This window comes from Atractosteus spatula, chromosome 21 (genome assembly GCF_055471065.1).
Source record: "Atractosteus spatula isolate fAtrSpa1 chromosome 21, fAtrSpa1.hap1, whole genome shotgun sequence".
Lineage (NCBI taxonomy): Eukaryota > Metazoa > Chordata > Actinopteri > Semionotiformes > Lepisosteidae > Atractosteus > Atractosteus spatula.
The window spans coordinates 14,508,698-14,536,692 of NC_142726.1; the positions used below are offsets into that span (position 1 = coordinate 14,508,698).

At 47.6% G+C, this 27,995-nt stretch overlaps 1 protein-coding gene across 4 annotated transcripts in view; it reads right to left on the reverse strand.

Annotated features, from left to right (window-relative positions):
• Positions 1–27,995, reverse strand: part of ripor1 (RHO family interacting cell polarization regulator 1) — a 76,034-nt gene that overhangs the window by 32,231 nt on the left and 15,808 nt on the right. For 2 of the 4 annotated variants that reach the window (XM_088938923.1, XM_088938926.1), the window contains exon 1: positions 2,263–2,370. The exons of 1 other annotated variant lie outside the window; for it this stretch is intronic. In XM_088938923.1, the coding sequence (XP_088795049.1) occupies positions 2,263–2,281 (19 nt within the window). In that variant the 5' untranslated portion in view covers positions 2,282–2,370. Of the gene's footprint in view, positions 1–2,262; positions 2,371–19,930; positions 20,062–27,995 lie in introns of those variants that run through there. One more of the 4 variants, XM_088938924.1, reaches the window with a different exon arrangement.

Sequence of the window (27,995 nt, forward strand, 5' to 3'; positions counted from 1 at the left end):
GGTGTAAAAAATACCGCAGTAGAGTGGCTCTCGGTCCTGCTTCTGGGTAACCCCTGTGCCTGCCTGATTACAAGCCAGCTCCGTTCTTAGTCACAGGCTCGTGTATTTCATTTTTCTGTTTGAGGCCCTTTTAAAATGTGCTTTCAGCTCTTAAGAAGCTGGATGCAGTTTGTGATTTGTAGCAATGCCAGTGTGTTTCAGGGCTGCCCCATCCAGGTGTGCCAGCTGAACTATAACCAGCAGGACTTAAGCAGAAGGAAAAATGCTGGCTCACTGTGGCAGCTGTCGTGCCCACCTGTGTCTGTTCATCATCAATTCATCACCTATCACCTACTGCATAAAGGTCTGCTCATTGAAGTTCTTGGAAACAATGTATTTTTTGGAACCAAGAACCAAGTGCAGAAGACAAGTCTAAAGTAGCCACCGGATCAGTTATATCAATCAGCACTCACTAAGGGCCCAGCTGACAGAGCAGTCCTCCAGCACCAGGACTGAGAGCTACTGAGCTAGAGCAATGGAGGCACCTCAACGAAATAAGAAGCATCCATCCCAGTCCTCCCTGGACCTGATCCCAGCGCAGGACAGCAGGGGTGCACAGAAATTTAGAATTAAAACACGCACAATTAACCAGAAATGGTTTCTCAACTCTTGCCGAGGCAGAGAGCTGCCTGAGACTGTGAGCGCCCGGGAGGCAGTATATCTTCTTTGGTTCAAGTGAAATATCTAATGACATAACTGATTTGGTGTCTGGCCAAGCCCTGAAAAGCTGAAGGCTTCAAGGCCTCTGTCAAGCACGGAGAGGCCAGGCAGTCTGGCCTCCGCTCCCCTTGAAAAAGCAGCTCAGTTACAAGTGCCGTGCAGCAGAGACGTGCGAAGGAGTGGCCTTGGGACCTTTCACAAGCCCTTCTGGGTTATTTTCTGTGGGTCAGAACCATGCACAATTTTTCAGGTTTATACTCCTGAGCAGCATAAGGTTCAACAAACAAAAACTAAAATCAGAATGCTTCTAAGAGCCCCAGGATGTCCTGGCAATCTTCTTTTGGTTTTGTACCATTAGCAGTTGATTCATAAACAAAAGAGCTGAAAATATTGTTGATAACTTAGCCCCAGAATGCAGCACATCAGTGTCAATGTGTTCTTGATACCTCTGGCCTGCCCTCCTACAGAAGAAAGGGGCTGATCTCCAGCCACAGATATCCAGACTGAGAGGAGGGGGGAGGGCGTGTCAGGAAAAGGTGAAATGAGAGATTTCATTGCCTCATCCCTGCTGACAGATTACAAGAAGGAGAAATGTGCCTCACAGCCCTTCTGTATTCTGAGCTGGATTAGGAATCCATTTGCAATTGCTCAGCTTCTTAGAAGATGAGATTCAAATCCGCAACCCAGCCTCTCACAAAGAGGGCTTTGTTTCTCCTCACTAGAAGCGAGTCAAACCCCAAAAGAGAGAGAACTGGAAACGCCACATACATAAAACATAAACCATGTACTCCCACATACAGCCAACAATGCGACAAAACACACTGACCACAAGCCGAATATCTTTCACGTGAATTGTAAGTGATTCACAATTTCACAGCACACTCCAGCACAGAAAAGGGCTGGAGCTGGCTGACTGGTTTGAAGAAAGAGGGACTGGAGGAACTAAGGAACCCGATCTCTGGGATGAAGGAGTGTCTTGTGTCAGGAGAACTCAAACAGCCTCAGAGTCTTGGATCCAGCTGATTCAAGTCTCACGGGATCGGACAGGGGACGAGGGCAAACGGGTTCAGTACTTCTACGTGTGATTTCGAGAGCCCAGGACCTAACTTCCATCTCACATTCAGCACACCCTTCTTCTCTAACACTCGCAGAAGGAGAAAGCAGTCGGAGGATAATTATTCAAAGTATTTCCAGACGATACCAAATGGAGGAACAGAGGCCACAGGCTGTGGCAGCAAACACACAGGATCTTGAACAGAATCACCGAACACAAACACAGCCTGAAATCTTTAAACACGGGATACGATCTTGCGCTTTCAGATAAGCTTTTTAAAGTCCACGCCGTTCTAGTAAAGATAAAAGATTTCACAACCAAACCAGCTGCTCTGACACCGAAACAAACATTTAAACCGACATGCGAGAAAACGAGAAATCAGAGCCGAACAAAGAGATGTTCTGCTAAGCGCTTCTCAGAGTGTAGGTCCACATCCTTGATTGTTGTGGCATCCTAGTCCTCCATACATTAAACCAAGCAGAAATAGCAGATGACAGGCAGATGTGTACCTCCATATCTACTGTACATCCTTGCAGCTTCCCGCCAGAGCTCCTCGGATTAGAAAGTTCCTGAAACCTCAGCTTCACTTTTCATCAAATCCCGTCTTCATTGCTGCCCCACGGGGAGGAGAGGAACATCTGGGAGAGTGGCGGAGCTGCCAGGAAATGAGGCTCGCGCAGCTCGAGAGTCTCCTCCTCCCGTTTCCCCTGCGTTTCCCCGGCCCTGACATCACCGTTCCTGCCTCTCCCTCTGCCGGGCGCACAGCAGCCTCCTGGCTCTCCCATAGACGGAGACGGAGACGGGGACCCCCCAACACCTCCCACACACCCCCGTCGTCTCCAGTTCACGCATACATCAACACGCCAGCAGGAGAAAAAAAAAAGGCAAATGTATAGCTAACTCCCTGACAACCCCCCTCCCCGGCATCCTCTTCACGTTACTCATCTTTCCAGACCCCCCTGCGGGAGAGACGCAGGCGGGTGAATGTTTAGACAGATGTGGCAGGACTTTGGTGTTTTCTGGAGGGCCTGTGGGCAGTTTCCCATGACCCCCTCTTTCGGACACGCGCCCCTGCGGGGTTCTCTCAGCCTAGGGTGGGATTTCACGATCTTGAACGCGATCTTCTCGAGTGCGTCAGCCCCAAATTCACCTCGGAAGGTAAAAAGAGAGCAGTTTCAATGCGATTCGGAAGAGGTCTTTCGCGCAGAAACACACATCTCTAGCCACCAGCATGCCCCTTAACCAAAGCTGTTTCCACTGTTTTTTTACGGAAATACACAACAGCTTATGATGAGTCCAACTCTGTGTGCTATCTTCAGGATGAAAACACCAGGCATTATGAGCGGACAGCTCCAGTTTTATACCCTTAACAAATCCAATTCAAGTCCTCAACACCTACATATCAGCAAAAAGCATTGTGAAAATTCATTTGTGTATCCGTTACACCAAGATCATAATAAACTTCATTTTATATAGTGCCTTTAAAAGGGGCTTCTCAAAGCACTTAACAGAACAACAAAAAAAAAAGAACAAAAAACACATCGAGAGGAGACAGTAGAAGGGGATATGGAACACAGTGGGAAAGCCAAGGAGCACACAGAACCAGTTCAATAAAAGCCCTTGTAAGAAAGGTTTGGGTCTAGATTTGAAGGAGCTCAGGGAAGGGGTCTCTCTCCGACACCTTTAGGGACTGAGTTCTAGAGCTCTGGGGAGCAGCAGCAGCAGACGGCCCCGTCAAACACAGAGTGTGGACGGGCTCGGGGGACAGACGGGAGACCAGAGTAAGGCACATGAAGGTCGTGAGGCGGGGAGTAGGACAATAATAACTCAGACTGGTACTGAGGTGCCAAACCACGGAAGGCCTTGTCGGTGAGCATAGAGATTTGAAGTCGACACAAAACCTGACAGGAAGCCAGTGCAAGGAATTCAGGACAGGAGTAATGGGATCACTTGCACTAGACCTGGTCAGGATTCATGCGGTCGTTTGTTCAGTGTGGATATAGATAACCCAGCAGCGAGTCGGGCGTTACAGTAGTCAATACGAGAAAAAAAAACAAAAGTGTTGACAAGATTTACAGCAACAGTTAGTGGCAACATAGGACATAGTCTGGTGGAAGAACGATGTTTTGACTATATGTTGCACATCTGTATCCAACGTCAAGCCTGGATCAAATATCACTCCCAAGTTCTTCAATTTTGATTGAAACTCAAGTACAGTACCATCCACAGACAGGGTTACTGCATTGGTTTTCCACATTGGTTTGGTCGACAGGAAATCAGGAAGCCGCCAGGAAGCACAACTACAGTCAGATGAGGAAAATGTTGGGTCATCCATGCTTGTATATCAAGATGTCTCCAGCCTGACCCTGAGGAACCCCTGAGTCTGCCGGTGTTTACTCTAGCTGGGCCCTTAGACACTGCTACTATTTGCTCCTGAAACTGGCCTGCTTGCTTATTCAGGCCTCCTGAGCTCAGGCCTTGGTTTCACAAATACCTCAGTTCAAGTACATGACTTCCAGCCACTTCACTTCAGCACACAGAACTCCTCAGCTTGCTACTTAGGAATGTGCTCCCTTATTGCTGAATAAACAGCACCTAGGAAGCGTCTTGTTTATGCTGAGCAGACCCAGGCTGGGGTGACAGTGCCTCGCACACGCGCAGAGCCCGTCTTTCTGCTTCAGCTCAGGGGGGTGCCGTTTCATGCTCACACACCCGAACGAGGGCTTGACAATTTGCACAGGGCTGATGGTAATAACACCCTCCCCATTCAAGTGTTTAAAAAAAAGAGGTGAAATCACAGTAAAAACAAAAACCGGTAACAGCTGAGACACATGAGCCCGTGAACTCAAGAACGTGGCAGGAAGAAAACCCAGAGACCGCAGGGGTCCGACAGAACCCGGGCTCCGCCGCACTGCATTGTGAGTGTGAGCTCAGCTGTTCATGGGGGCTGTGCTGCTTGCAGTACTGCTACTGGCGGGAGGGAGGCAGAGGGAGGCAGTCTGCTGCTCACCAACAATGCTTTTGCAGACGGTGCTCAGGTTGTCTGCCAGGTCCTTTAAGTGGTGTGGTTTGCATTTCATGTGGTTAGAAATGCAAAGAGCCTCACTGCCTCCCCAAGCAAGTCTGCACTCCCTACTCGAGTATCATGAAAACAAAGAGGCCTGCATAACGCAGATTACCTTAAGATTTCAATTCCAATCATCTGATGCAATACAAAAGGGCATGAACTTTTTTTTGCCTTCCCCAGATATACTAATAAAGCGGTCTGCTTGCTCAGACAGCTTCTGAGCTGTTAGGATAACCTACCACTAGGTGCCAGCACAATGCATCTCAAACACCAAGAACCACGTGGAACACAGGGCCTATGCAAGACTACCTACCATATGTTTACCCTGCCATTATCACAGCCAAAACTCAGCTACAGCTCTCCAAATTAATCATTAATGGCTTGCATATGTTTTCTTTCCCCTTTCTCTTTGCTCTGCAGCCAGTTTAACATGGCATTGTTTAAAAGAAAGCACAACTCATTAAATGCAGTGTTTTCTTCCCCTAAAAATATTCCTGGTGAAGATTACAGCTCAATGACCTAAGGAAAGACCAGGGCAGGACTTTTTCTCCTTCAAAGAATAATTAACAGCATTTCTATCCTTTTTATCGAAACACACAAACAGACTTTCGCACCCAGTGATTTGCTTGCTGGGATAGGCGCCGGTGCCCCATGAGCCTGAATCAGGGGAAGCGGATGGAAAATGGATGGACAGGCCTCACATTAGATCACACAGATCAGATGCACACCGGCTCATGTTACAGTACAAATCCTACGAGGGCAGGCTGCACTCTACCTGACAGTTTGGCTGAAAAAGCAGTCAGACCTTTAATCAGGAAGCCGTTTCTATTCCGTGCCACATCACAGCAGCTCGGCTCTCTCTAGGAGGTGCTCTCCGACCTCCGGCGTAGCCGTGGAAAAGGAAGGATGTGTCGCTCAGGTGAGAAAGAAAGTGCCCTCTGAAGACTGAAGAGAGACCGGACAGGAAGTGTTCGAACCCCAATAACTGAAGAAGGGGTCAGTTCCCCCTCCTCTGCCCCTTACCACGATTCCATCCCCACCGCCTGAAGCTCCAGGAAAAACGTACAATCCAACACGCGCACACAGGCTGCCATCGTGGGAAACGACACCCTGAGAACTTCCAGGAGGCTGAGAAGCCCCGCCCCCACGATCACCCAGGCCCCGCCTCCTCCTCAGCCACTCCCCTTTCTTCACTGGATCCCCTCCTTTCACCCCCATTCACAAAAGGCATCCTGGTCTCTCCTGTCACTCTCACAGCCCCCCCGGCATGTCCTTCTGAGCTGTGTCTGCTCGTGGACGGCCGGCCAAGGGCAGAAACAAGCGTGAAGATTGTGCTCCTTTCCCCCAACGAGCTCTCTTCCCTGCTCTCCTGACCCAAATCCAAATTGTGCGCCCAGACATCAGAGGCTCATTAAAACCAGCCCTGCCAGATTACTCCAAAATTAAACTGACAATTGCAGGTCTGCGCCAAGGCAGGGGGAAGGAGACAATCGTGACGATGAATAAAGCTCCACCATTTTTCTCATTTTAATTAAATTAACATGGAGGATCGTTGGGGGATTGTCAGCAGCCTTGAACAGCTCTGTCTTTGTGGTCGATCACCCAACAGGGAATGTATTCATGAGCGGACACACTTTGCAGTGTTGTTTATGCAAAATATTCACCTGCAGGTCAATGTCTGCACACATTGTGCATACAGCTACAGTCACTAATACTGCAGTGTGTGCTGGGTTGCATTTCTGAGGCACACAGCTGCAATTTGCATCTCACCACTGTGCTTTTAAAGTGTCTCTCGAGCTTGACCTACTCCCCCAGTCCTGCCTTGCAGACAGCCTGGGTTTAAAATACTGACTGGAGCTACAGCACATCTCCTGACTGAACAACAAAACTGTCACAACTTAATCACCTGAACCCTGGACCTCCTCGAGTCAGAATCAGACTTCTGTTCTGAGACAGCAAAGCGATCAACCTATTTCAGCAGTGCTTAGGCACAACTGAGGGCCTCACCTGTGGCTATTGAAACTATTTCAACGGCAGCTCTAGTGCGATATCAGCACAAAACAGTGGTGTGTGTGGGGGGAGGTTTTCTGCTCATCAATGAGATACCTAACTGATCTCTCCTTGCTAAAAGAACAGAGCAGGCTTGTTGCGCTGCTCGAAACTGGAAAGTGAGGCTCATTACATCACACAGCTACAGAGGAGACAAAGATAGACACTCACTTTTCTGTTTTATTCCGCACAAGCCACAAAAAATCTAAATCTGTAACCAATGATTTAAGCCTACAATTAAGATAGGAACTACTTTTGATGTATTCTTGGCCCAATCTGCTTAGCAGGTGACCCCGCCACTGCAGTCAGGAGTTTTGCTACAAGCGCACCGTGGCTGCAGGAGCAGTAACCACAGGGACAGGGGCCGGTGTGTAAGGCGCTGTTGCTATGGCGAGCCGCGCAGGAGGCGTGCAGCTGTCCGCCTTCAGCCACCGCTCGGCTTCCTAATGGGATGGACGGTAAGCCGAGGAAGCTGATTGTGCAGCCCGTTGTGCTCCCGTAGCCAGGAGGGAATTGAGGAGCAGTTGTCCGGAGGGCTCTCTCCTCTCTTATCCCCACAGCAGCACCTGCTTCAGCCGGGTCGGGAACGAGCGGTTCGGTCTCACACCTGCTCGCCAGCCACGACCGCAGCCAGAGAAAAACAGAACTTGCCACTGCCTGGAAGTTGGAAGCCCAAAACCCGTTCATGCAGAGGCTGTGATCTCAGGCAATGCCCAATAGCTAACGAATTACACGATCACTGCTGTCGTAAAAGAACTTTTTTGTTCCACTGGTGCCATTTTAGCAGACTAACGTCTCGTCTCCTGCTTGCAATCACGCCATTGTCACCACAGCGCTTCATGGTGAAAGCTGGGGAGCACGCTGTCATGTCAGAGTGATCGCTGCACAGCCTAATTCAATATACAGCCAGGGTTTATAAACCTACTGGTCTACAGATACAAAGAGAGCATTATTCCATCTGTGACTTCATATCTCTTATGAGCCTTAGGTTCCAACAATATAAATCTTTGGAATGTCTGCACACAAGGCGAAAATACCAGGCCTCCCCCACAGTACAATGGTGTAAATAATTCTCATGCATGTCATGCCTCCATTTCTGACTGCTGCATGCCAGAAGATGGAACAGAACTAGCCCCCTCTCCTTTCTCTGCTACAGTAGACATGGAAGAGCCCACTCCTGGCGAAGAGCTATTACTGTGGAGCAAATGTGTTGTCTTTGCAGACTGCTTAAAGCTGCCATTATAATATTGATCAGACAGCCGTCAGAAAGACTCACGTTTAAGACCTACCTGGCTCTGCACTGATTCTATACGTTTGCAGCTGATATCTGACTTGATCTTTTTTATCGATCGGGTTTTAAAATGCCACTCTTGCACACCAAAGCTGTGTGGGTTGTTTCAGAGATCCTCTCAAGAGACTATTGTTGGCTTCTCAGTGCAAACAATACTGCAAAACCTGCTTCTCCACGGCTTCCTGCCGTTCTCGGGCCTGAACTCGCTGCACCCACACAGCACGTAGCCCCAGTTTCTGCACCATGGAACCCTCTAGTGCAACAAGATTCACCACGACAAGAGAAAAAAAATGACCCAGTTTGATGAGACAAGTTCACACCTGAACTCTGATTAGTTCAGTTTTCTTGGAAAGAATATACTTTTGTGACTGGACCCACATCTACAACCCATCTTCACCTCACCTAATTATTCCCATGTGTATCACAAATTCACTGCCAGGTGCTCTGGCTGCTGCGAATGGCGATAACAGTTCCCACTGCACACAGCCAATACACCTCTTCCCCCAGAATCTGAACTTAGGGCCTCTGAGCATTTCGTCAGCTGGAACATAAGAGGCTTATGTGTGAACAGAAGCTGCCAGAGCTTTGCGCCGACTTAAATGTCCAGCAAAACAAACTATGGGAGGAGGAAGTGGATTTGGCGTCGATAGGTTTCGCTTTCGTTAATATTCTTTTCCACGCTGCTACTCTCGAAAGGGGCTAGGTGCTCCGTGCTGTAGTGTCATACGTTCATTTTTTTTATAATCACTGTTCCTGAGGTTATATAACGACACCACTAGTTAACTGAAGAGGCTCAGCCCTCTCCGTCTCCTGTATTACCACTGGAAAAAGCAGAGCAGCTCCTGTCAGACTCTCCCAGTCTTCCCTCTGCTCCATCTACACTCAGACAAACAGGGCAGGGGGCTTTCTGCCAGCTCTGTGGAAATTCGAAAGCCTTTCTGGGCGTCAATAAGCCTACATAGTGTCCTTTGGCACTTATTTCTTCAAAGACCTTAGAACCAGCAGCACCCACACAGCCTTAACACAACTTACGTCACACAACTATGTTAAAGATAGTCCAGGTGGGTAGCTGGGTCGGTATGCGTAGGCTGCAAAGGAACAAATAAGGTTTATTCCATGCTGAAAATAAGAAGAAAGAAGAAAGAAAACACAACATTTCGGCCGTGGAGCCTTCTTCAGGTGTGAGAGGTCTATGTTAGAGGTGTCTGGCAGAAGGGCTCGTACAAGCAAGGGGACGTAAAGGCAGCCCAGCCTTGCACACCTCCAGATCTGACAGTGGGAAATATTCCTGAACTTTCACTTCCAGACACGCTGAAAGGCACTGGTCTACAGCCTCGGCAGAAACGAAGTATACACGGGACGCGTCTTCCTGTAATAGTTCAGCTTCACGGACACCGGTACGTGGATTATCCCGAGCCCGGGCACGCAGGGACTGGAGCAAGAGCCGGAACGCCAAGCGAATGCCCGGGCTCTGCCATGGGGCACTGGAGGAGAAGGCAAGATGGCACTGCCAGCCTGTAGTTACCACCCGTTACTGGAGCTCTTCTAAGAAAATGAAAAACATTTAATCCCCGAGTAATTGCTCGATTAGAGGCTTTGGAGTCCATTATTGAGCAACAGGAGCTCGTAAAAGTCCACCCTCCCCTCCAAAAAAAAAAAGTGAATCCTTTCTTATTTCACTTTTCAATTAACATATCAACGGGCTTTAAATGATCCCAGAAGAATGCTTGGTGGCCCAATTAGAGCTTCGCTCTCTGCATAACAGCCCGTTGTCCGGCGAGCGGCTAACAGGATTAAGGCCGCAGCTAATTGTCAATACTGTGCTGTGCGGCTCTCATGCCTGGGGGTTTTCTCAAGGGAACTGAAACCACAAACCTCCACAGCAGGGACAGATAAGGAATGTTTCATGAGCCCCAGCTTTTCCCTGGATGAGCTTCCGTCATGACACTTTCACTCAATCATCCCTTCTGCATGCTTTATCATCGAGTCACACATACTCCTCTACAGTTTCCTCTGGGGCTGTAAAGCTGAAAGGCACCCAAGTCAACAAATCTAACTCAGAACTTTCATGCTCTGCTCATTCAGTGAAGACGTTGCCACTGCTCCTACTGTACCAGCGAGGACTGCCAGCTTCAGCCACCCAGAACCTGCCTGCCGCACTCAGTCTCAGACTATAAGTGATGAGGTTTCTAGACTTTTTGCTTTTTTAGCTTCTCATGCACAAACAGATGGTGCTTCTCCGACGCATCCAAGAACGTAGTTTCTGACTGCGCATTGAATACCTTACTTCTGATCTTGACATCTGGGCTGCTGTCAGTGCCCGCCTGTGCCCAGAGCTACAGGGACAGAATCCCTGGGTCACACCATTTCCATGCTGGAGGCCTGCACAGGAAGTGAGCCTGGTGCTACATGACCACTCTACTAGTAGAAGGCTGGCTTCCCAAGTACCACAGCTATAAAAATAAAAGATCAGTACAGTGCAAATGGCTTCTTCCACAGAAATACTGGGGAAGCGAGATTCTGTGATTATCAAGGCTTTTTTTTACAACAGCATTGGAGCTTTTTTTATCCCTGGCTGCAACAGTAAAGTGCAACACTTAAAAATACACCAAGACCTATCTGCCAATGTCTGATAGACCTATTCAGTAACTAATCTGATTAAGAACATAAGGAAGGTTACGAACTAGACACGACCTAGAAATAGTTCAGTTTCACCAAATAAGCCACAGTACTGGCTTTAACTACATTTCTTGGGAGCTTGATCCACATTACCACCACCCTTTGTGTAAAGAAATGCATCCTGTATACCATCTTAAATACCCTCTCCCTTAGTATTCTCCAAGATTCCCTGTTGATTCCTGAGACCTTTGGATGGATTGCCATGGTCTTTGAGGATTTTGAATACTTGAATCAAGTTTCCACTGTTTAAGATGACCACCCAGCTCTGATTTATAAAACTAATGTGACAACAATGTAAGTTATTTAGTTTATAAAATGTCAGTTTCACTTTAATTTGTGAAAGCGCTACAGAAACTTCTGGTCCTGTGCACTTAAAAAAAAAATGGACTGAGTAATTTCCTGTCTTCAAATGAGACCTGAATATTTTCCTGCAGGTCAAAGAAGAGTATGTAAGCAATGCCCGTTTCACTTGGGATTCGCCAAACTGAATTCTGAAAAAAGGAAACACAAAAATGAAATCTTTGCACCAGCTAATCTGTCTTGCCCTCTTCCACGTGGAGTCTTCACTCAAGCTCACAGGGTAATGAGAAAGCCGTGATGAATGTCTTGGCAAGCTCCATACTCAGTGATTATAATTCAGTCTCAGCACTCGGTTATACTGTACTTTGCATTTGCTTTCATTTTATAGCTGGCTGACGGACCACACTAAATTAGAGGAGAAAAGGATCGTTTTTTTTTCTGAAGCTTTTTTTCTTAAACCTTGCACCAGTGTAAGAACACAATTGCAAAAAATGAGCCATTCCCATCATTCCCTAATCTGTGCTAATTAGAAAAGCTCCTTTCCGATTTCTGATTGTGGTGCAAAGCACTCTGAAGCTTTGCCGTAAGACTGCACTCCACTCATAAGCTAATTAGCCTGTTTCCCAGACCGGTGCTAATTATATGTACTGTAATAACAAGCTGACGGTAACTACAGTAAATTACATAAGAGTGAGCTAATCATATAGCAGACAGTGAGAACAGTGACTTTCTTCTAGCAAACAAAAACATTGACATATAACAGACATTACCTATGGAGACAGCACAGAATCTGAAAGGACAAAGTGCGGGGCAGCCTGTTTGAGTAAACAAGCTTCATGTAGATGTTTATACTGCTACAGCAAAACAAAAAGAACATACAAGTACCGAGACCTGCCAAGATCTCCGTGCCTTCACTTGGATCATTTTAGCACCTCGTGAAATATGTGAAGGACAAGCAAATGGCGAGACGAGGTCTGCATTTCACAGGCCCGTGCTGCCAAAACATTGGGGTATTTGTTCGAGCTCAGCTGGCACGGCTTGCAGCGCGGCGCACACAGACGCTAATTAGGTCTGAGGGAGGAAGGGAGCTCTGCGCTGTGTCTGCAGGCAGGCATCTGCAGTTGGCAGTCTGTCGAGTGCATCTGCCGGTACTGTCCCGCTGCCCCGATCTGACACCAGTCGGTCCTGTGAGTCAACCATGATTGCACAACGCCCACACCCCCACCGACAACCCCCCTCCCCCCCCCCAGCCCTGTGCAGCATGCCCACTTGACTCCCTGCAGAACCAAGCTCTGCAGCCTGGCCCTCACTTAAATTACAGGGAGGAGCACGATAAAAATAGCACAGGGTGGACTGAATGGTGCCACCTCTACCCTGGAGTCCACTGCCGAGGCCTGAGGAGGCTACCTCTACAGCAGAGCTCTCTGCAGAAAACACCCCAGCTGGGGCCGATTTCAGGAGGATGCCCGTCTTGCATCGAAACCTGCCATCTGTGATCTTTTCCTTTTAAAGGGGCTAAAAAAACCCTGCACCAAAACTGAACACCCTCCTACCCCCCAGCTCGTTTCCCTCCTGCAGCAGCCAGACACCCCAGGAAAGTTCTGAACGGGCACCTACTGCCGGGGGGCTGCGCTCTCGCTTGCGTCTGCGAGCCGTGCACTCCTTTCCTCCTCCCAACCCGGAGCACAAGTCCAGATCAGAGCGCGGCCCACGGAGAGACTGAGTCACACAGCACAGCCGGCACCGGGTCCCACCTCCTCCTCCAACACTATAACAGCCACTCTGCCTGGAAGCACTTGTGAAATAAATACAGGCTGTACAACGCCAGCCAGGACACCATCTGCTTTGGGTTTTTTTTCCTCTTGTTTTTTCTTGTTTTGTTTTTTTCCTAAAGCACCTTTGCTGACATGCAGCTTTAAGAGTACCAATTTGTCATCAGCACAAGTCACACGGCGCTGCGGGAGCCCAGGAAGGGGCCTGCGATGGGACAGGCCGTGTGAACCCATGTCATTTAGTGCCTGGCAGCACCGATCTGCTCTTGGCATTAGAAAAGGTACAGCTGGCGCAGGGAGGCAGACAGGCTAGGAGAGCAGATGACTGGGAGAGCACCAGTGCTACTCCTGATGCATATCAATCAGATCCATCCCAGGTTTGACTAGCAGCAAACTCCTGTGCAACCTGCACCTGTGGAACAGAAGTGCCACGTGTTTCACTGAAGCACACGCAATCCAGTACCTGCTCAAGGCAGCGGGTACAAAACCCGAAATGGACCAAACTGCAGTGCAATAAGGATCTTATTGGTCTCAATGGAGCCAATGGAAAGTAGCGCTTTTAGAACAAGTCTAATGTGGATAGACAGCATGTCAAAGACTGCTCTTCATGAGCAGGCTGCCTGGCATTCCAGCAGTCTCACAAAAAGCTACAGTCGGTGCTTGGAAAGTGCAATGCCAACACCCAGAAACACCCCTCCAAATTGCAGAGGAACCTGGCAAACAGCTCTCAGACGTTTTTGACAGGGATGTCAAAAACATCTAGACGAAAAGGAGGGCAGGAGTTAGCCGACTTTTTCTGGCGCTTCCCTGGGGACTCGGAGCTGGCAGAAGTGGGACGTCACTCTTGAGCCCCAGCAAACCCGCCTCAGAAGGGAATACGGAGACACCATCACAGAGCTCCGAGTGGTGTAATTAAACCTGGCAACAGCATCCAGAGAGACACCACAGCCATAACACGCAACAGGAAATCACCCAGCAACAAACACTTATTAACCCGCTTAATTGTGCTTAGTAATGGGAATCAGATGTGTAATTACCGCCAAAGAGCAGGGCACAAAACTCCCAGCGGAAACTGTTAACCTTGGCTTCGGGCTCCACACACACACTGGGGCCAGATGATACACCTGACTGGGGAGCAGGGCCACCTGGGTACACAGACAGCGGACAGTGTGTGGAACAGAGCACCACACCATGCTGGGTGGTGACCTGAGTTTCCTGGATCACCGAGCCACTCTCTGCACATCGGAGAGCGCAGAGGTCTCTGTTGTGACTCCCTCTTTCCTGCTCCCTCTGTGTCAAAACAAATCTGGGGCACTGAAGTAGGTCTGTCACTTACAGGGCTGAATCGCTTTCTAATGCTGTGTTTCGCTCTCAGGCCGGGGGGTGGAAAAATACAAAGTACTCAGCTACAAAATGTCATCTCCCACCATTAAAAGGAAAGTCTTCCAGGATAGAGAAAAGGAAACATGTCTTTTACATAAAGAGCAGTAGGTGTCTAAAACAGGTGGTCGCAACCCAAACTCCAGTGTCCATCAAAAGATCAGCTGAAGGAAAATTACGATTCACTTTCCTACCAAACAATGAAACAAGCGAGATGGGCTTAATGGGCTCTTACACTCTTATGTTGCAAATTAGGCACAGCTTGAAACCTGGGGAAAGTTATAACACTGGCACCCATCCCTAAAGGAAAGCTGGTCACATCAGTAATTCAGAGTCTGCTAGCACCCAGCTCAGAAAACTCTGCAGCCCTGATAGGAGCTGTGCACCATAACTCCAGAGTCACAGAGCAAGACAGAAACCTGTCCCGAATTCCAGAGAGTGGAGAACACCGTGACTGAAGCCATAAACACAGCCCAGGCTCATGTATATGAATGAGCAAAGCCTGGTGGCAGGTTTGCTGTGCAATCAGAATGGACGGCCACAGCCTAAACTGAATCTGAATTGGCCACAGCACTAACCACTATAACGTCAGAAGAACCACAGGCCTGACAGCGCTCTCAAAAACCAAAAACACAGCATTTGCAAGGACACACAGACTCCAGGCCCTGCGATCTCTTCCCTACCAGGCTCGGAGGCAGACTGGGCTACCCCTGCTGAACAGCAGGAGTCTGCGTTGCATAGCACAACTGGAGCTGCTGCACACACCTCCCTATGGCTGAGCACAAGGCAGCTACAACTGTTCAAACTGGCCTTAACTTATTTGCGAGATCACAGATGAACAAGGCAGGTCATGCAACAGGTAGAACACCGTACTTGCCATACATAAAACACATTTATCAATCTCAATTAAGCTCTGCAGCTCTGTGCCTCCAAACAGTAATTACAACATTTGCAAAAAGCACAGCATGGCATTGCAACAGCACATTCAAGCTCAGGGTGTATTGTGCATCCTCACAAAGAGCCCACTGGCACCCACAAGCAATCGTCATGATCCCTGAAGAAACGTCAACAGCTGTTTTGTTGCAGAGGAAACGAGGATGTGAGGTTCTCCTGCCACTGAAAGAAGAATGGAGAATTTTCAACAGGAGCGGACAACTGCTGCTTTTCATTTTCCTCCAGGAGAGCTAACGGAAGGTCTGTCTTCATGCAACGTGAGAAGAACAGGATCATTTCAATGACGGAAAGAATGGCTGTCAGAGGAGAGGATGAGTTTTAATACAGTGTCTATAGCACCTTCTATTTTTAACGGCTTCTGAAAGGAAAATGCATTTCCTACAGGGAAGGATGGAGGCTGCGTGCTCAAGATAGCAGGCTTTGTATATATACCCTGCTGCTGCCTGCTGCTCAGGCGCTGCACAGGTCACCACTGGGTCAGCAAACAAACAGGGTCCAGCCCACCCAAAGGCTGTCCGGCACTGGCCAAAGGGCAGAGCAAAAACAGCTCCAGGGACCACCAATCTCCACCCCGCACACAGCTGTGCTCGAAATCCACAAAATAAAGAATCAAGTGACATAAAGAAAGTCCATCGCCGACATCTGGAATTTTAATTGTACAAATGTGTAACTCCAAGACCCTCAAAAGGAATAAAAATGAGCACAATATCTGGATTTTGGTCAGTAAGAAACTGACCTGAAAGGCTGAACAAGGCCTACTAAAGACATTCTCCTGAAAGAGTGATCTGGAGCACTTCTGTCCAGACCAGGGCCTGCGAACACCTGCTTGCTAGTTATCGAGTTGCTTTTATAATTAGCACCTCTCTCATTCTCTCAATATAGAGCTGCTCATCCCTCTTTCACAAGCTTAGATGATTAAAGCTTCAAGACTACGAGGCCAGTGTCTTCAGTGGCTCACCTCAGCAGTGGGACACACTGCCTGGTTTGTGCTCCTGAGCCAGGCAAAACAGAGAATTAGGTTTAAGCTCTGGGCATGCCAAGTGTCGGGTTTTGGCTGGGCATCTAAGCTCGCAGGGATGGCTGTAATAGGTCTGGCTTTCTGTAAAGATAGAAACAGTGAACACAAGAGCCACAGCAAAAATTGGAGCATGTCCTTTGTACTCTGGAACAAGCTGCTGCACTCAAGTTACTCCAGTAAAAGGTCTAAATGGGTACAAATGTTTTGGATAAACGTGGCCAGCCAAATAAATGAATAGTAGTTGACATTTAGTAGTTAACAAGGAGCTAACTTGATTTGAGGATTGATCAAGGATCTCACCCAGCAGTCTATTGAAAGAGGCGAGGGTATCAGCTTCAACAACATGACTGGGCAAGTAGTTTCATACTCCCACCCACCTTTGCGTAAAGAAATATCCCTTGCTCTCAATGTACTTTCACCTGGACATTACTCCCCTTCAAAAGAGGGGTAATCAATGGACACACACTGCTCTCCAATCCCAATTGCACCTACTTGGCTTTTGCTAACTGGAGAGGAGAAAAATAGACTGGAAGCCTACTTTTTCCGGAACAATGGCCAAAACTAGTCCCCCAGCTCTGAGGTGGTGGTCATGGTTAAAGTCAGCCCATGACCCATGACCTCTGACCCATGACCCATGCAGTTAGTGGAACGGAATGAGTTTGAGCTCCATCCTCTTCCTTCCCACATCACTGTCTGGATCACAGGCAGGCAGCCTCCCTCTCACATCATTTCTTGAAAATGAATAAGTATCAAAACCACCATCAAACACCGCAGACCAACAAACACAGCCCTTCCTCCTGGCTTTCACTGTTATTCTTGGCAGCCAGTTCTGTGACAATGGGGTAATTATGAGGTTGGTAAGGTCATTCCAATAAGCTAAATTTCCATGAAAATATCCTGGCACTTGGCTAATCATCTACACTGTCAGCACCAAACAAACAGTTTGTGGAAGCGTCACAGAATATGTGTTTACATTATTTTTCCCAGTGAAGTGCATTATTCCCTGGAAGGCCACGCACAGTGCCGCAGTCTCCACTGATCCTTAACCCTTTCCTTTTTGGAGTTCATTATGCATTTCATTTCAATTCCAAAACTTTCGTCAGCACTCATGGGCATCACCTGCATTACAGTCTCAGCATCACTGATAAAGTAATGGGACTGTTAAAAGCATATATATATACACCCTTTGTGTGAGACATGTTGGGTGATATATCTCCAAGTATTACAACTGAAGACATATCTGAAAAGGCTGTCCAGACCTCTGTACAATGTGACCGTCAGGGTGAGCCATCCATAAGGGAATACCTCTTGTATTGGCTATAGATCAGCCTGATGGAGCAGGTATTCCCGAGGAAACAGAGGCCAGAAGGTGAAAATGAAAACTTGCTTGCTTGACCCTGTACGTGGTCTTGGTTCAAGGAGGTGGTTGTGTTTAAAGCAAAACCCAATCAGGGTTCCTTTGTCCCAGAAAGGACAGATTTCGCATGCAGCTTTCAAAACAGTACAAGAGCCTATAAAGTGCTCTCCAGGCTATGAAGACGTACCCTTTAACTGGCTCAATTCCCTCCATCTTCAGACAGGCAGAGTTTAAAGGTGTACCAGTTACATCTATGGAGAACAAATCATAACCAAACATAATCAACTCACACCTGAAGAAGGCTCCACAGCTGAAACGCTGTGTTTTCTTTTTTCTCTTTTCAACAGGGAATAAACCTCTTACTTGTTCCACAATCAATTCAGGGAACATCTCATGAATTCTGGTTTGCTTGACAGACCTGTTGATTGAGCTTTGTCTTCTTCTCACTTCTGCGATGCTGACCATGCCTGTGCTGTCTGGGGGCACGTTTCATCGGGACGACTGACTCTTTTTTTGCCCGACACTTGTGCTTGTTAGCACGGCTCTCAAAAGCCAAGCAAGTTGAGGCCCGGGTCAGTACGGGGATGGGAGGCCTCCAAGGAGTGATGTCAGGGGGCTAGTAAGTGGTACTCTTCCCTCTAGCTCAGAAAAGCCAAACCAGGGCCCAGTATGGGACACTACACTGTTAGAGGCACAGTCACCTTGTGGTCATTAAAGACCCTAAGGGCCTGGGTAAAAAATAAGCTATTACTGGGCTGCTGTGCTTCACTCAAGAGGGAATGAAGTGGATTCCCTGCAGCATGTGAAGCTCTCTGGGATCCTTACAAACGAAACGCACAATACAGCATAAACACAAGGAATTGTGTCCTGACCTGCAGTGCTCTTGACTTTTTATTGACTGTTCTTTTCGTGCGTGCCCTGCTTTGTCTCCTGTGCAACATCAGCACAATCTGCTTAAGAGATCATCACAGAAGGCTGAGTTTAACTCCTGACACCAGTGACTTCAGTGTAAATAGTATGGGGGGTGACGTCCGGACCAGACTTACCCCTGTGAGTGAAGTACATGAGGCATCCAAACACCCTAAACACAACAATATAGAAAATCTAAGGACCAGCTCCTAGTCTTAAATATCCTCAGACTGTTATCCTTCGGCTGATAAAACTGTGGTCATGAGCACACTGGTTTTAAAATTTGGAATGGCATCCTTATTATTAATAACTCAAAGTAACTGCAACAGGCGCTTTAGTCTCTCCTCATCGATGATCGGGTATTTCACCATTTTAGATAATTTCTTTCTAAATGAATCCGGCAATATGGCTAATAAACCACCAGCAGTTACATAAAACACAATATTGTGTTTTTTTTCTCTTTTTTCCTTTCCTCTCTTTGAGAAACACAAGTGGCTGCGTGCATCAGCGAGTATGACTATAAATGGAACAGCGCTGCAGAGGCGTCGCTGCTGGACATCTGAGGAATGCCCACCTTCACTACCATCTCGTATGCCAAACAAGGAGGGCAACTATATTCTTCTGTAATCTTGTCCGTTCAGTATCTTGAACGAAGCCATTATGCAAAGGCTCAACGTGTTTCTGCACCAGTATGAAGAGGTTGTGCGAGATACTGTTTTGGCCACACCAATAAAAAAAAAAAGTCAAAAGCAGAATCAGAGAGGGGGGGAGAGAGAGAGGGTAACTAAGCTAATACAGAGATTATGAACAGGGAGTCCCTACAGCATGCACGGCCACCCAGACGGCTGACTTGCAAACCGTGAGCATCCCGGTCTTTCCAAGGCGTGCTCGGCTTGGGCGTTATTTCAGTTTGCGTGGCCCGGACCAATGAACCGGGAGGGCGACACTATATGTCCTGCGACTGCCCATCAGACTCATCGTTCACACCAAAAACCTCTACCGCTCTCACGATATATTTCAAACCCAGGACCCAGGGAGCACGCAAGACCCCCTTTGTCAGACGCGGAGCCGCGACCCCCGGATCGAGGCGGCCCAGCAGAAACCACTTTCTCTCCGGGGGCGACTGACAACCCGGTCGGGGCTTCAAACATGAGCTTTTCGCTTAATAAAGACTGTTCGCGCGAAAGCCAGTTTGCTTTGTCCCTTTTTAAAAAAAATGCTGTCATTCTGTTTGCCTCTAAACCTCGGCCTTGTCTGTCATACCCCGTTAGAAACAGGGCTAAATATACAGCGCTTAGCTTAGCTTAGCTTAGCTTAGACCCGCATTTCGCAGAAAGATACCGGGGCGAAAAGCTGTGCTTGAACTGAAGGGGAATGTGCATTGTGGTGCGTCTTACTTACATGTTTGTCGCCGAGCTCGGTACCAGCAGCTGTTCCAGTTTTTTTTCTTATCTAGCAGTCAATTTGAATAACGAAACAAGTGTTGTTGGGGTTTTTTTTTCACAACCTCCGTCCGTGCCGGACTCTCTCCCTCTCTCTCTCTCTCTCTTCCTCTATTCGGTGTCCCGGGGTTGCCCCGTCGTTAACGCGTTGTCCCGACGCCTCAGCTCCGGGTGGGAAGCGTCTCCTCGGGAGCGACTGTCAGAAAGACGAGAAAAGGCTGCCAGCGCGTCTGCGTGCATCCCTTCTGGCCGTGTCCCGTCGCCCTGCGTGGAAAGAGCCCCGGCACCTCGGCTCTGAGGAGACGTTAAATCCTGGCCAGTGTCCGTGTCCTCCTGTTGAGCGGGGGACCGTGTGTCGCTCATGCACACTGACGCCCAGCAGCGCAGCAGCCCCAGTGCCGAGCGCACGAAACAGTATGGCAGAGCCCGGAGCAGGGGGAGGGGACGCACCCGGCGGATTAGCTCGCTCTTCCTTCGCGTTCAGCTGCTGAAGAGGGAGCGGTGGCGTGTACCGCTGTCGGGGGGGTTGGTGGTGGAGGAGGAGGAGGAGGGAGGACGGATTGGAGCAGCTATTATTTATTCCCCACTTCGTACCAGCTTCTTAAAAGACGGGGGTATGCCGGTAACGTTTAAAAAGACCGGAGGAGGGACGCTGGAAAACATAAAGAGTCAGGAAACGTTTGCGGATTCCCCACTGCAGCCTTATGTGAGCGGCAGTGATTAAGCGTTTCACGTCCCCGTTTTAGTTTAATCGTAAAGAAGAATTCGCGCAGTTTGGCGAGTAATTCTCGTTAATCAGGGAGAATTGTGAGAATTGTTTTATTTCATAGAGCCTAGATTTTCTCAGTGGTCTCGAAAGGATTGCTTGCATAAGGCATTGTACTCAAGAGTGCTGCATTAGGATACCCAGCAGTCTAAAAGTGCAAATATAAGTTACTTTGAATAATAATAATAATAATAATAATAATAATAATGTGTTCACCTCATGCTCAATAAGATTACTGAGAACCAGGAATCAACAGCAGTTGGAAAAGGCATGAATCAACAACAAAATGACAAAGAAATCAATAACAGTGATAGATTGTTGTCTACTGCATTGGACAGAATTCTCTCTTGAGGGTTTCCCCCATGTGAACTGTTTCAGGCGTTTCAAGGCATGGAATGAGTACATTCAAATTCACTACATCATTAGTTACAGTCCCTGAGGCCTGGAAGGCATTACATGATCAATTGCTGGACAGTTACTATTGCTGATTGGTCATTGCTCTGTACCTTTAAAAATCAATGGCTGACCTAAACTGTGGACTGGTATACTGCCCTCTTCCTTCAGTAGGAAAACTGCCAGTCACCTGACTATAGATGACCGGTTTTACTTTTTTACAGTTGCAAGTGCTTATGCTGCAGTCATGCTTCTATTTGTTCAAGGCCTAAAATGCTGGAGAGGCCAGCTTTCCTTCAGCCTGGGATTAAATTCATTAGCTCCATCAAATCTACCAAGACGTTTTATTTTGTTGCTTTCCCACAGCTCATTTCACACCTCACTGTACCTCTCAGTGCTTTCCCTGTCCTTTGCTCCGGCCGCATAAGGATATACAGCACCAGTGTGGACGTTTCATATGGGAACAATCTGCTTTTTCCAGTTTGTTGTGGTGCATCAGTAAGTGCCCCTCTCTTCAGGCAGAAGTCTGTGCATTAAGTCTGTGGCACTAGCATAACAAACGACAGTTATTCCGCCTTCTGGAAGCTCTCAGCAAACAATTGGAAAACACATTTGGTTCCACACCACGACGTGTGACACAGAACAGACCCCTTCTGGCTGTAACTCCACCACGGGGAGTAAGCAGACAATTAAAATGCATCCAACCCATCTGCATCTGTGTTTCGCTGCACCGTTCGTGGAGATCTCCAAAATTAGCACAGGGCGGAAAGGGGAGGTGGAACATTTTATATGCAAACAAAGGACCAAGTAGATGGTTGAACAGAGCCGACAACTAATTTAAAATGTATAGGTGCATATTATCTCTGTATAATACAAAAGTTACAAAGGGCACATGTAACCTTGACAGTAGGATACAGTGAGAAAATGGGCAATAGTTGTATTGTCTTAATGTACCTAACCTCAAATGTTCCATTGTCAAACCTCAAGTTAGTAAATATCACGCTTCTGTTTTCCGTTTTTGCCCTTGAACACAATAATGCTGCAGTGTTTCTTTCTGACTTGTTCTTCTTCTTATGTATGGAGGAAGGAATGCTCTCCCCGGACAGCACACCCAGATAACACAGATAGAATCGCCAGAGGAGCCTGGAAAGCCACAGCAGCCTTCATCAAAGAGGCTCACAGGCTTGACTGCACAGCAGATAACACTTGAGAGCCAAGGAGAAATGATTCGACAGAGCAAAGCAATGTGAGTCCTGCCGGCTGTGCTGGTGCTCCTCAGGCAACTGGGAAATCGCACCGATGTTGTGAGGTCTGCAGACACAGCACTGCAAGGTCATCTCTGGAATACTGTCTCCAGCTCACCCCACTTGCCTCCAGGACCAGAGCCATCCAGGTAAATGATGGAGTACCGAAAATGGATCATGGTTGAAAAAGTGGAGTGGAAAAGAAGTTGCTGTTGGAAATAGATAAAGTAGGTTTTTCTTTTTAGAAGCAATTTAGGATTGCCAATTATTTTTTATGTACCCGCTTGATCAGGAATATCCAATTTTTTTTTTCCACATCTCTGCTTGCAGTCATGAACCTCACAACCGCACACGGGGCAGGATGAAGAAATTGCCACCTTCAGCCAGCCTACCTTTGAGCAAGCCTCCTTTTAACACAACACATCCGGCATAGCCCTGTACCGGAGGTCCATCGCCAGCAGCCCTGCATGGGCTGCAAGTAGTCAGGAGTCCCCCAAACCACCTGACAGCCAACTAGGCTCTTAGCCGACTGTGCACTCCCTCCTGGGAAATTGCAGTCACAGTCGGCTAGTGACACGACTCAGGTTCGAACCCATGCTTGAGTGAGCTCCTTTACTGGTTGAGCCACTGAGGAGGCCCCCAGCCCTCTTTCTTCTAAACCCAGACACCCATACCTATCACACTGACCCAGCACGGTAGGTGGTGGGGCTATACTGTGGATCTTGCTGGTGAGAGCAGCTCAGAGCTCAAGAGCACCTTACATTTAAATTAAAGGAAAGGGCTTTGTAAAGTTATGTTGATTTTGGTGAGTCACCATTGCCGTGGCTGGTGTCTCTGCAGGGCTGAACCTTTCCTCTGTGATCCTTAAACTTTTCCACAGAGTCCCACAGACCGATTCCGTAGCCAAGCCAGTCGAGCCATCCACAAGGATATAATGGATCCTGAAACCAGTCTTTAATCATATGCTGTGCATCTGCAGTGGTTTACCATCCCAGAGCAGAACCTGCTGTCCTAGGGGCGTGTCTGCCCCTGTGCGCTGTGGCCTCGGCTCCAGTCACCAAGGAGACACTCTGCCAACTGGCGTCAGGTTGAACAAGTGAGCAAGAGAGAGATCATGAGCAAGAGCTTGCTGCTCCAGGCTGTTTTAGGGAGATTCATTTGTGAGTTTCGTAACCTCTCAGAAATTAAAACAGCACAAATCCTACTTTTAACTACTTTTTCGAGCTGGCACAAATGAAAGCTGTGGGAGTCGTTGTTGGCGCGGTATGTAGGGGAGCCAGCTTCACAGAGCTCACTCAGTCCCTCACAGACACAGGCACGTGCAACAGTCATCAAACACAGCATCACTGGTGCAACCCTCAGTGCTTCCATAGGACGTCATCTGTCCTTTTGGATTCCTAGTTTATTACATCATGGGAATGACACTTGAGGACAGCTCCACAGCTGAAATGCAATGGGTTTTTTTCTTTAACTTTCAGCATGGAAGACATCTTTGCCTGTTCCTTTGCGTGAATAAATCTATTCCTATGAAGCAGTAAATTGATCAAAGACCAGCACAAAGCTCGGCCCATGTGCAGTCCAGGCACACAGCGATCTGTGACCATTCCAGACTCACGTTAAGATCCCAACATATTGCAGTTCATCTTATTGACCGCTGCTCTGCCAGGCACAGGGACCAGCCCCCGTTCTCCATTGCTCAGGCAGATGTGTGGTGTTGACAGAAGCACTGACCTGCTGCTGCCCCATCCAGTCACCTCTCCAGTCCACAAGCCAGGCCCAAGGGTTGTGAAACCATTGAAAATGAGGTTAGGGCCTCTTTATCTGTCATGATTTGTGGCAGCTGGGCCCCCAGGGCAAATGCTTCCTGTAGGAATTAGCTGGGAGTTTGGGAAGATGTCAGTCTTCCCCAGTGGAAGCAGAGCACAGCCCTGGGAGGCTCCCATTTAAGGATAACCTGACCTCTAATCAAGCACAGTGGTAACAGAGCCAGAGAATAAGGAAAATAACCAATAAACTGAGGGCTGTAACATTCTGCTGTGACACAGTTGAAAAGTGGGCCAATTTACCTAACCTGAACGTGGCGTTCTTGACTGGATACTGTATGTGGGATCCCCTCACATGCCCATTGTGTTTATAGTCCTGTCTTTGCAATGCAGTGACTCTTGGATTATGCAAATGCCAAGACAGCAGGGTTTTTTGATCAAGCTCTTAGTCACATTCGGCTTGAAACTCCGCAAAGCAAATATCATGTCACCGACTTTTTTTTCAATTCTGGGGACTTTTGCCACTCTATTCTTGGGGCTGCTCTGTGCATTTACCCGTGATTCTCCAGGATAACCCCCCCCCCCCCCCACCCCAGGGGTCACTGTGCCCTTTGGTTAAGGGTCAGTCCTGTACAAACAAGCACTGGAGCAGAAAAGAGGTGGAAGGTAGCCTGACTACTGCTTTCCAATCTCCACCAGCGAACACGGATAAATAAAATAAAGCATTCAAAACAGAAGAGAAAAACAATGGGCAGCTCCATTCTGAGGACTGTTTTGTGTCCTAGCTCCCCATGTATCAGATAAGACAGAGAGTGTGGGGGTGGGTTAGTGAGCTCTGCTGGGCTGTAAAGCTAAAAGCACTGTGTGGGAATGGAGCAAAAGCAAGTGCTGAGCTGTGCAGAGGGGAGAGGTATCTTTTCAAGACTCCCCCACGAGCCAGTGAATGAGCCTCTGCTCTCTGAGGCATTGATTCCTCTACAGTTACCAGCGCTGCTGACAAAGACCCTGCAAGCTCCGAGAACAGTGCAAAGAGATGAATGACTCTTTCTCCAGCCTAACCGCTCGTTGCCCTGGCAACTGGCTAGCGAGACCCTGGTGATGTAATCTAATTGTAATCAGAGAGAACTGTGGGTACCTGACTCTGTGAGATAGGTACAGGACAAGAGGCTCCCTCATTCATCACAACCCATCCCTAAAAGCCTGCAGCTCTATCTGCCTATATGCCTTCGATTACTACTCATTGTGCATTGCTTTAATCCCAGCTTAATGCAATTTACAGTGAAGGCCAAAAGTGTCTTAATTAAGAGAAGTGAGGAGATCTGCATCCCTTTCAATTAAATAAGATGAAGCAAAAACAACAGAATATAAGGATGTAAAAATCCTTTTGGCAAATCATAGTCAGAAATTCTCCCACACACTGCTCTTCAATGTAATGCTCTAAAGCTTGGCACTAGTCCCCAGTCATGCTATATTTACACATACAGCAATTTGTGCTGTTAACAGTTTTTGTGGGTTTTCTCTGGCCCTTACTCTGCTGCTGAGCAGGTAGCAGTTAAGGTTTATTCCCAAGTTTTGTATATCGGGGTCCCCTTGCAAATGGTTCCCAGATTTCCCACTCCCCATCTTTCCCCATGTGTAAAACCAGGAGCTAAGGAGGGTGTGTGGGGGAGGATTGGGAACTGTGTGCTGCGTCTTGATGTGCAGGGAGTGGGCATGTTGTTACTGTACTGAAAAAAGCAAAATCCAGAAGGAAATGTGACTTCATCAGTTGCCATGAAATGGACATATCGTTTAGAAACAGATGTTGAAAGAGGTAAATCACACATTGTTTGCTTTATATGAGACTTTATGTGTATGGTTGATGATGACTACATGACAGTGAGAGACGTTGGGAATGCCACAACCATTTTACATAACCTTAAAAAAATTTCAGAATGGTCAGATATTTGTTTTTTATTCGTTGACTTTTCATCAGTGTTTAATACTATCCAAGCTCACTTGCTGATGCAGAAACTCAGGTTGATTGGCATTCTTCGGAATGAGAAGTCATAAGACACAGTGCTGTGATTGGACAAGAGCTAATTAATATTCATACCCACAACTCATTGAGGTTGTCTGCTCCTAACACACACCCTCTCCTAGAAGGCTGTTCCTTCTAACATCTACCGTATGTATCATTTCAACAGGCAGGAAGCTTAAGGAAAACCTTTCCTCTTTTGCAGCTGCTGGAGTCAATATTTATCTCTGACTTGGCCATGGCCTCAGCACTGAAGCCTGTTATTTTGGATCAGTGAGTTAAACCAAAGAAGACAAGTATTTCAAAGCCCATGACAAGCACAGTACACGTATCTCAACACACTCCTCCTTGGTGCCTTGGAGCACAGCGAGGACCCAGCAGGGTTTTCTTTGCAGGTTTTAAAACCTGGAATCTACAAACGGTTCAGTAAAGCAAAAAAACAAACAACTTGAGGTCAAGAGGTCAATAAATCCCAAAAAGACAAACAACCTAGCATGGTGCCTTCAAAACTTGGGAATTACCGTGGCCAACAATTTCTTCCTTCTTCCCTTGAACTAGCCATGTTTCTGTCCGTATGAAATTCGGTGTGCTTAACCCCAGACAGATATATCAAAGAGCACACCAGAGAGCAGGGGAACATGGTACTCAGCCTGTACAGTATACTGCTCATCACGTGGCTCGGAGGCTGGATGTGCGCTAGTTATGAGAAATGTGCACTCAGTGCAGGGGAATGAGAGCACCGTACAGGAAGCATGAGGACTGGACAGCCTCAACCCCAGAGACCTGTGGCTGTAGGCTAAAGACGTGACCTGGTCTGAGCAGCCTCTGTGTCCAGTGTGAGGTCAGGAAGGTCAACACTCTACCGGACATCAGTATCACTTCCTCTACAGAGCCCCACCATTCTGGAGGAGCTACTTCTGTAAGATTCCAGCAAGATCAGCTTCTGCCTGTAAGCGAGAGTTAAGCAGTTAACAGGCTGAGCAAAATGTCAGCCCACCATCTTGTTGCTATCTGGTGCGTTTCTTAATAAAGCACACAGCACCCTGCAGCCTTGCACTCGAGGTAATAAGCAGTGCCCTTTGCATGAGAGTACAGCATGTCTTGTCACAGGCATCCTCACTTTGTGCTGAAGCGAGATTTTACACTCCAGTAAATCGTCTTTTAACCCAACATTTTCAGCACGTCAGCAGTTCTGCAGTGTCTCATTTGCTCTCCGTTTGGAAACTGTAAAAAAAAAAATCAATGCTATCGTCTGTTCATTAACCTCTCCTGCAGAGCCCGACTCACTAACTCTTTCTCAAGGATTAAGGACAACAAACAACAGTGAAGTTGCAAAAAATATTTGACCACTCAAGAATGATGGAGCAATTGGAGAGACATGATTAATGAAGTGGATATTTTCATAGAAGAAATTGGCCAATTCTATGAAATGGGCTGGAATATGCACTTAGACCAATAATCCACATGGATACATTTAAGAACATCAGAACTGTTACAGGTGAGAGAAGACCGTTCAGCTCATTTATTATGTTCATTATTTTTGTGTTGGCTAGAACTGTCTGCCAAATGAATAAACCAACTTGTATTGGACTGTTAGCAACCAATTGATTCCACAGTGGCATCAAAGGCACGTCTTAAAACCTAACATGGTTTAAATTAAAAACCACACTGGCAGGACCCTTTCGAGCTCATCCTGTGGGCTGTATGAAAACAATACCTTCCAGCTGACTGTAGCAACCCATGACATTTCAGTCTCCTTACCGCCCGGCTCAAGACTTCCCAGGGCCACTGAAGGGCAAACAAGTGGACAGGAGAGAGAGGGTGGGCTGCCGTCCTCCAAC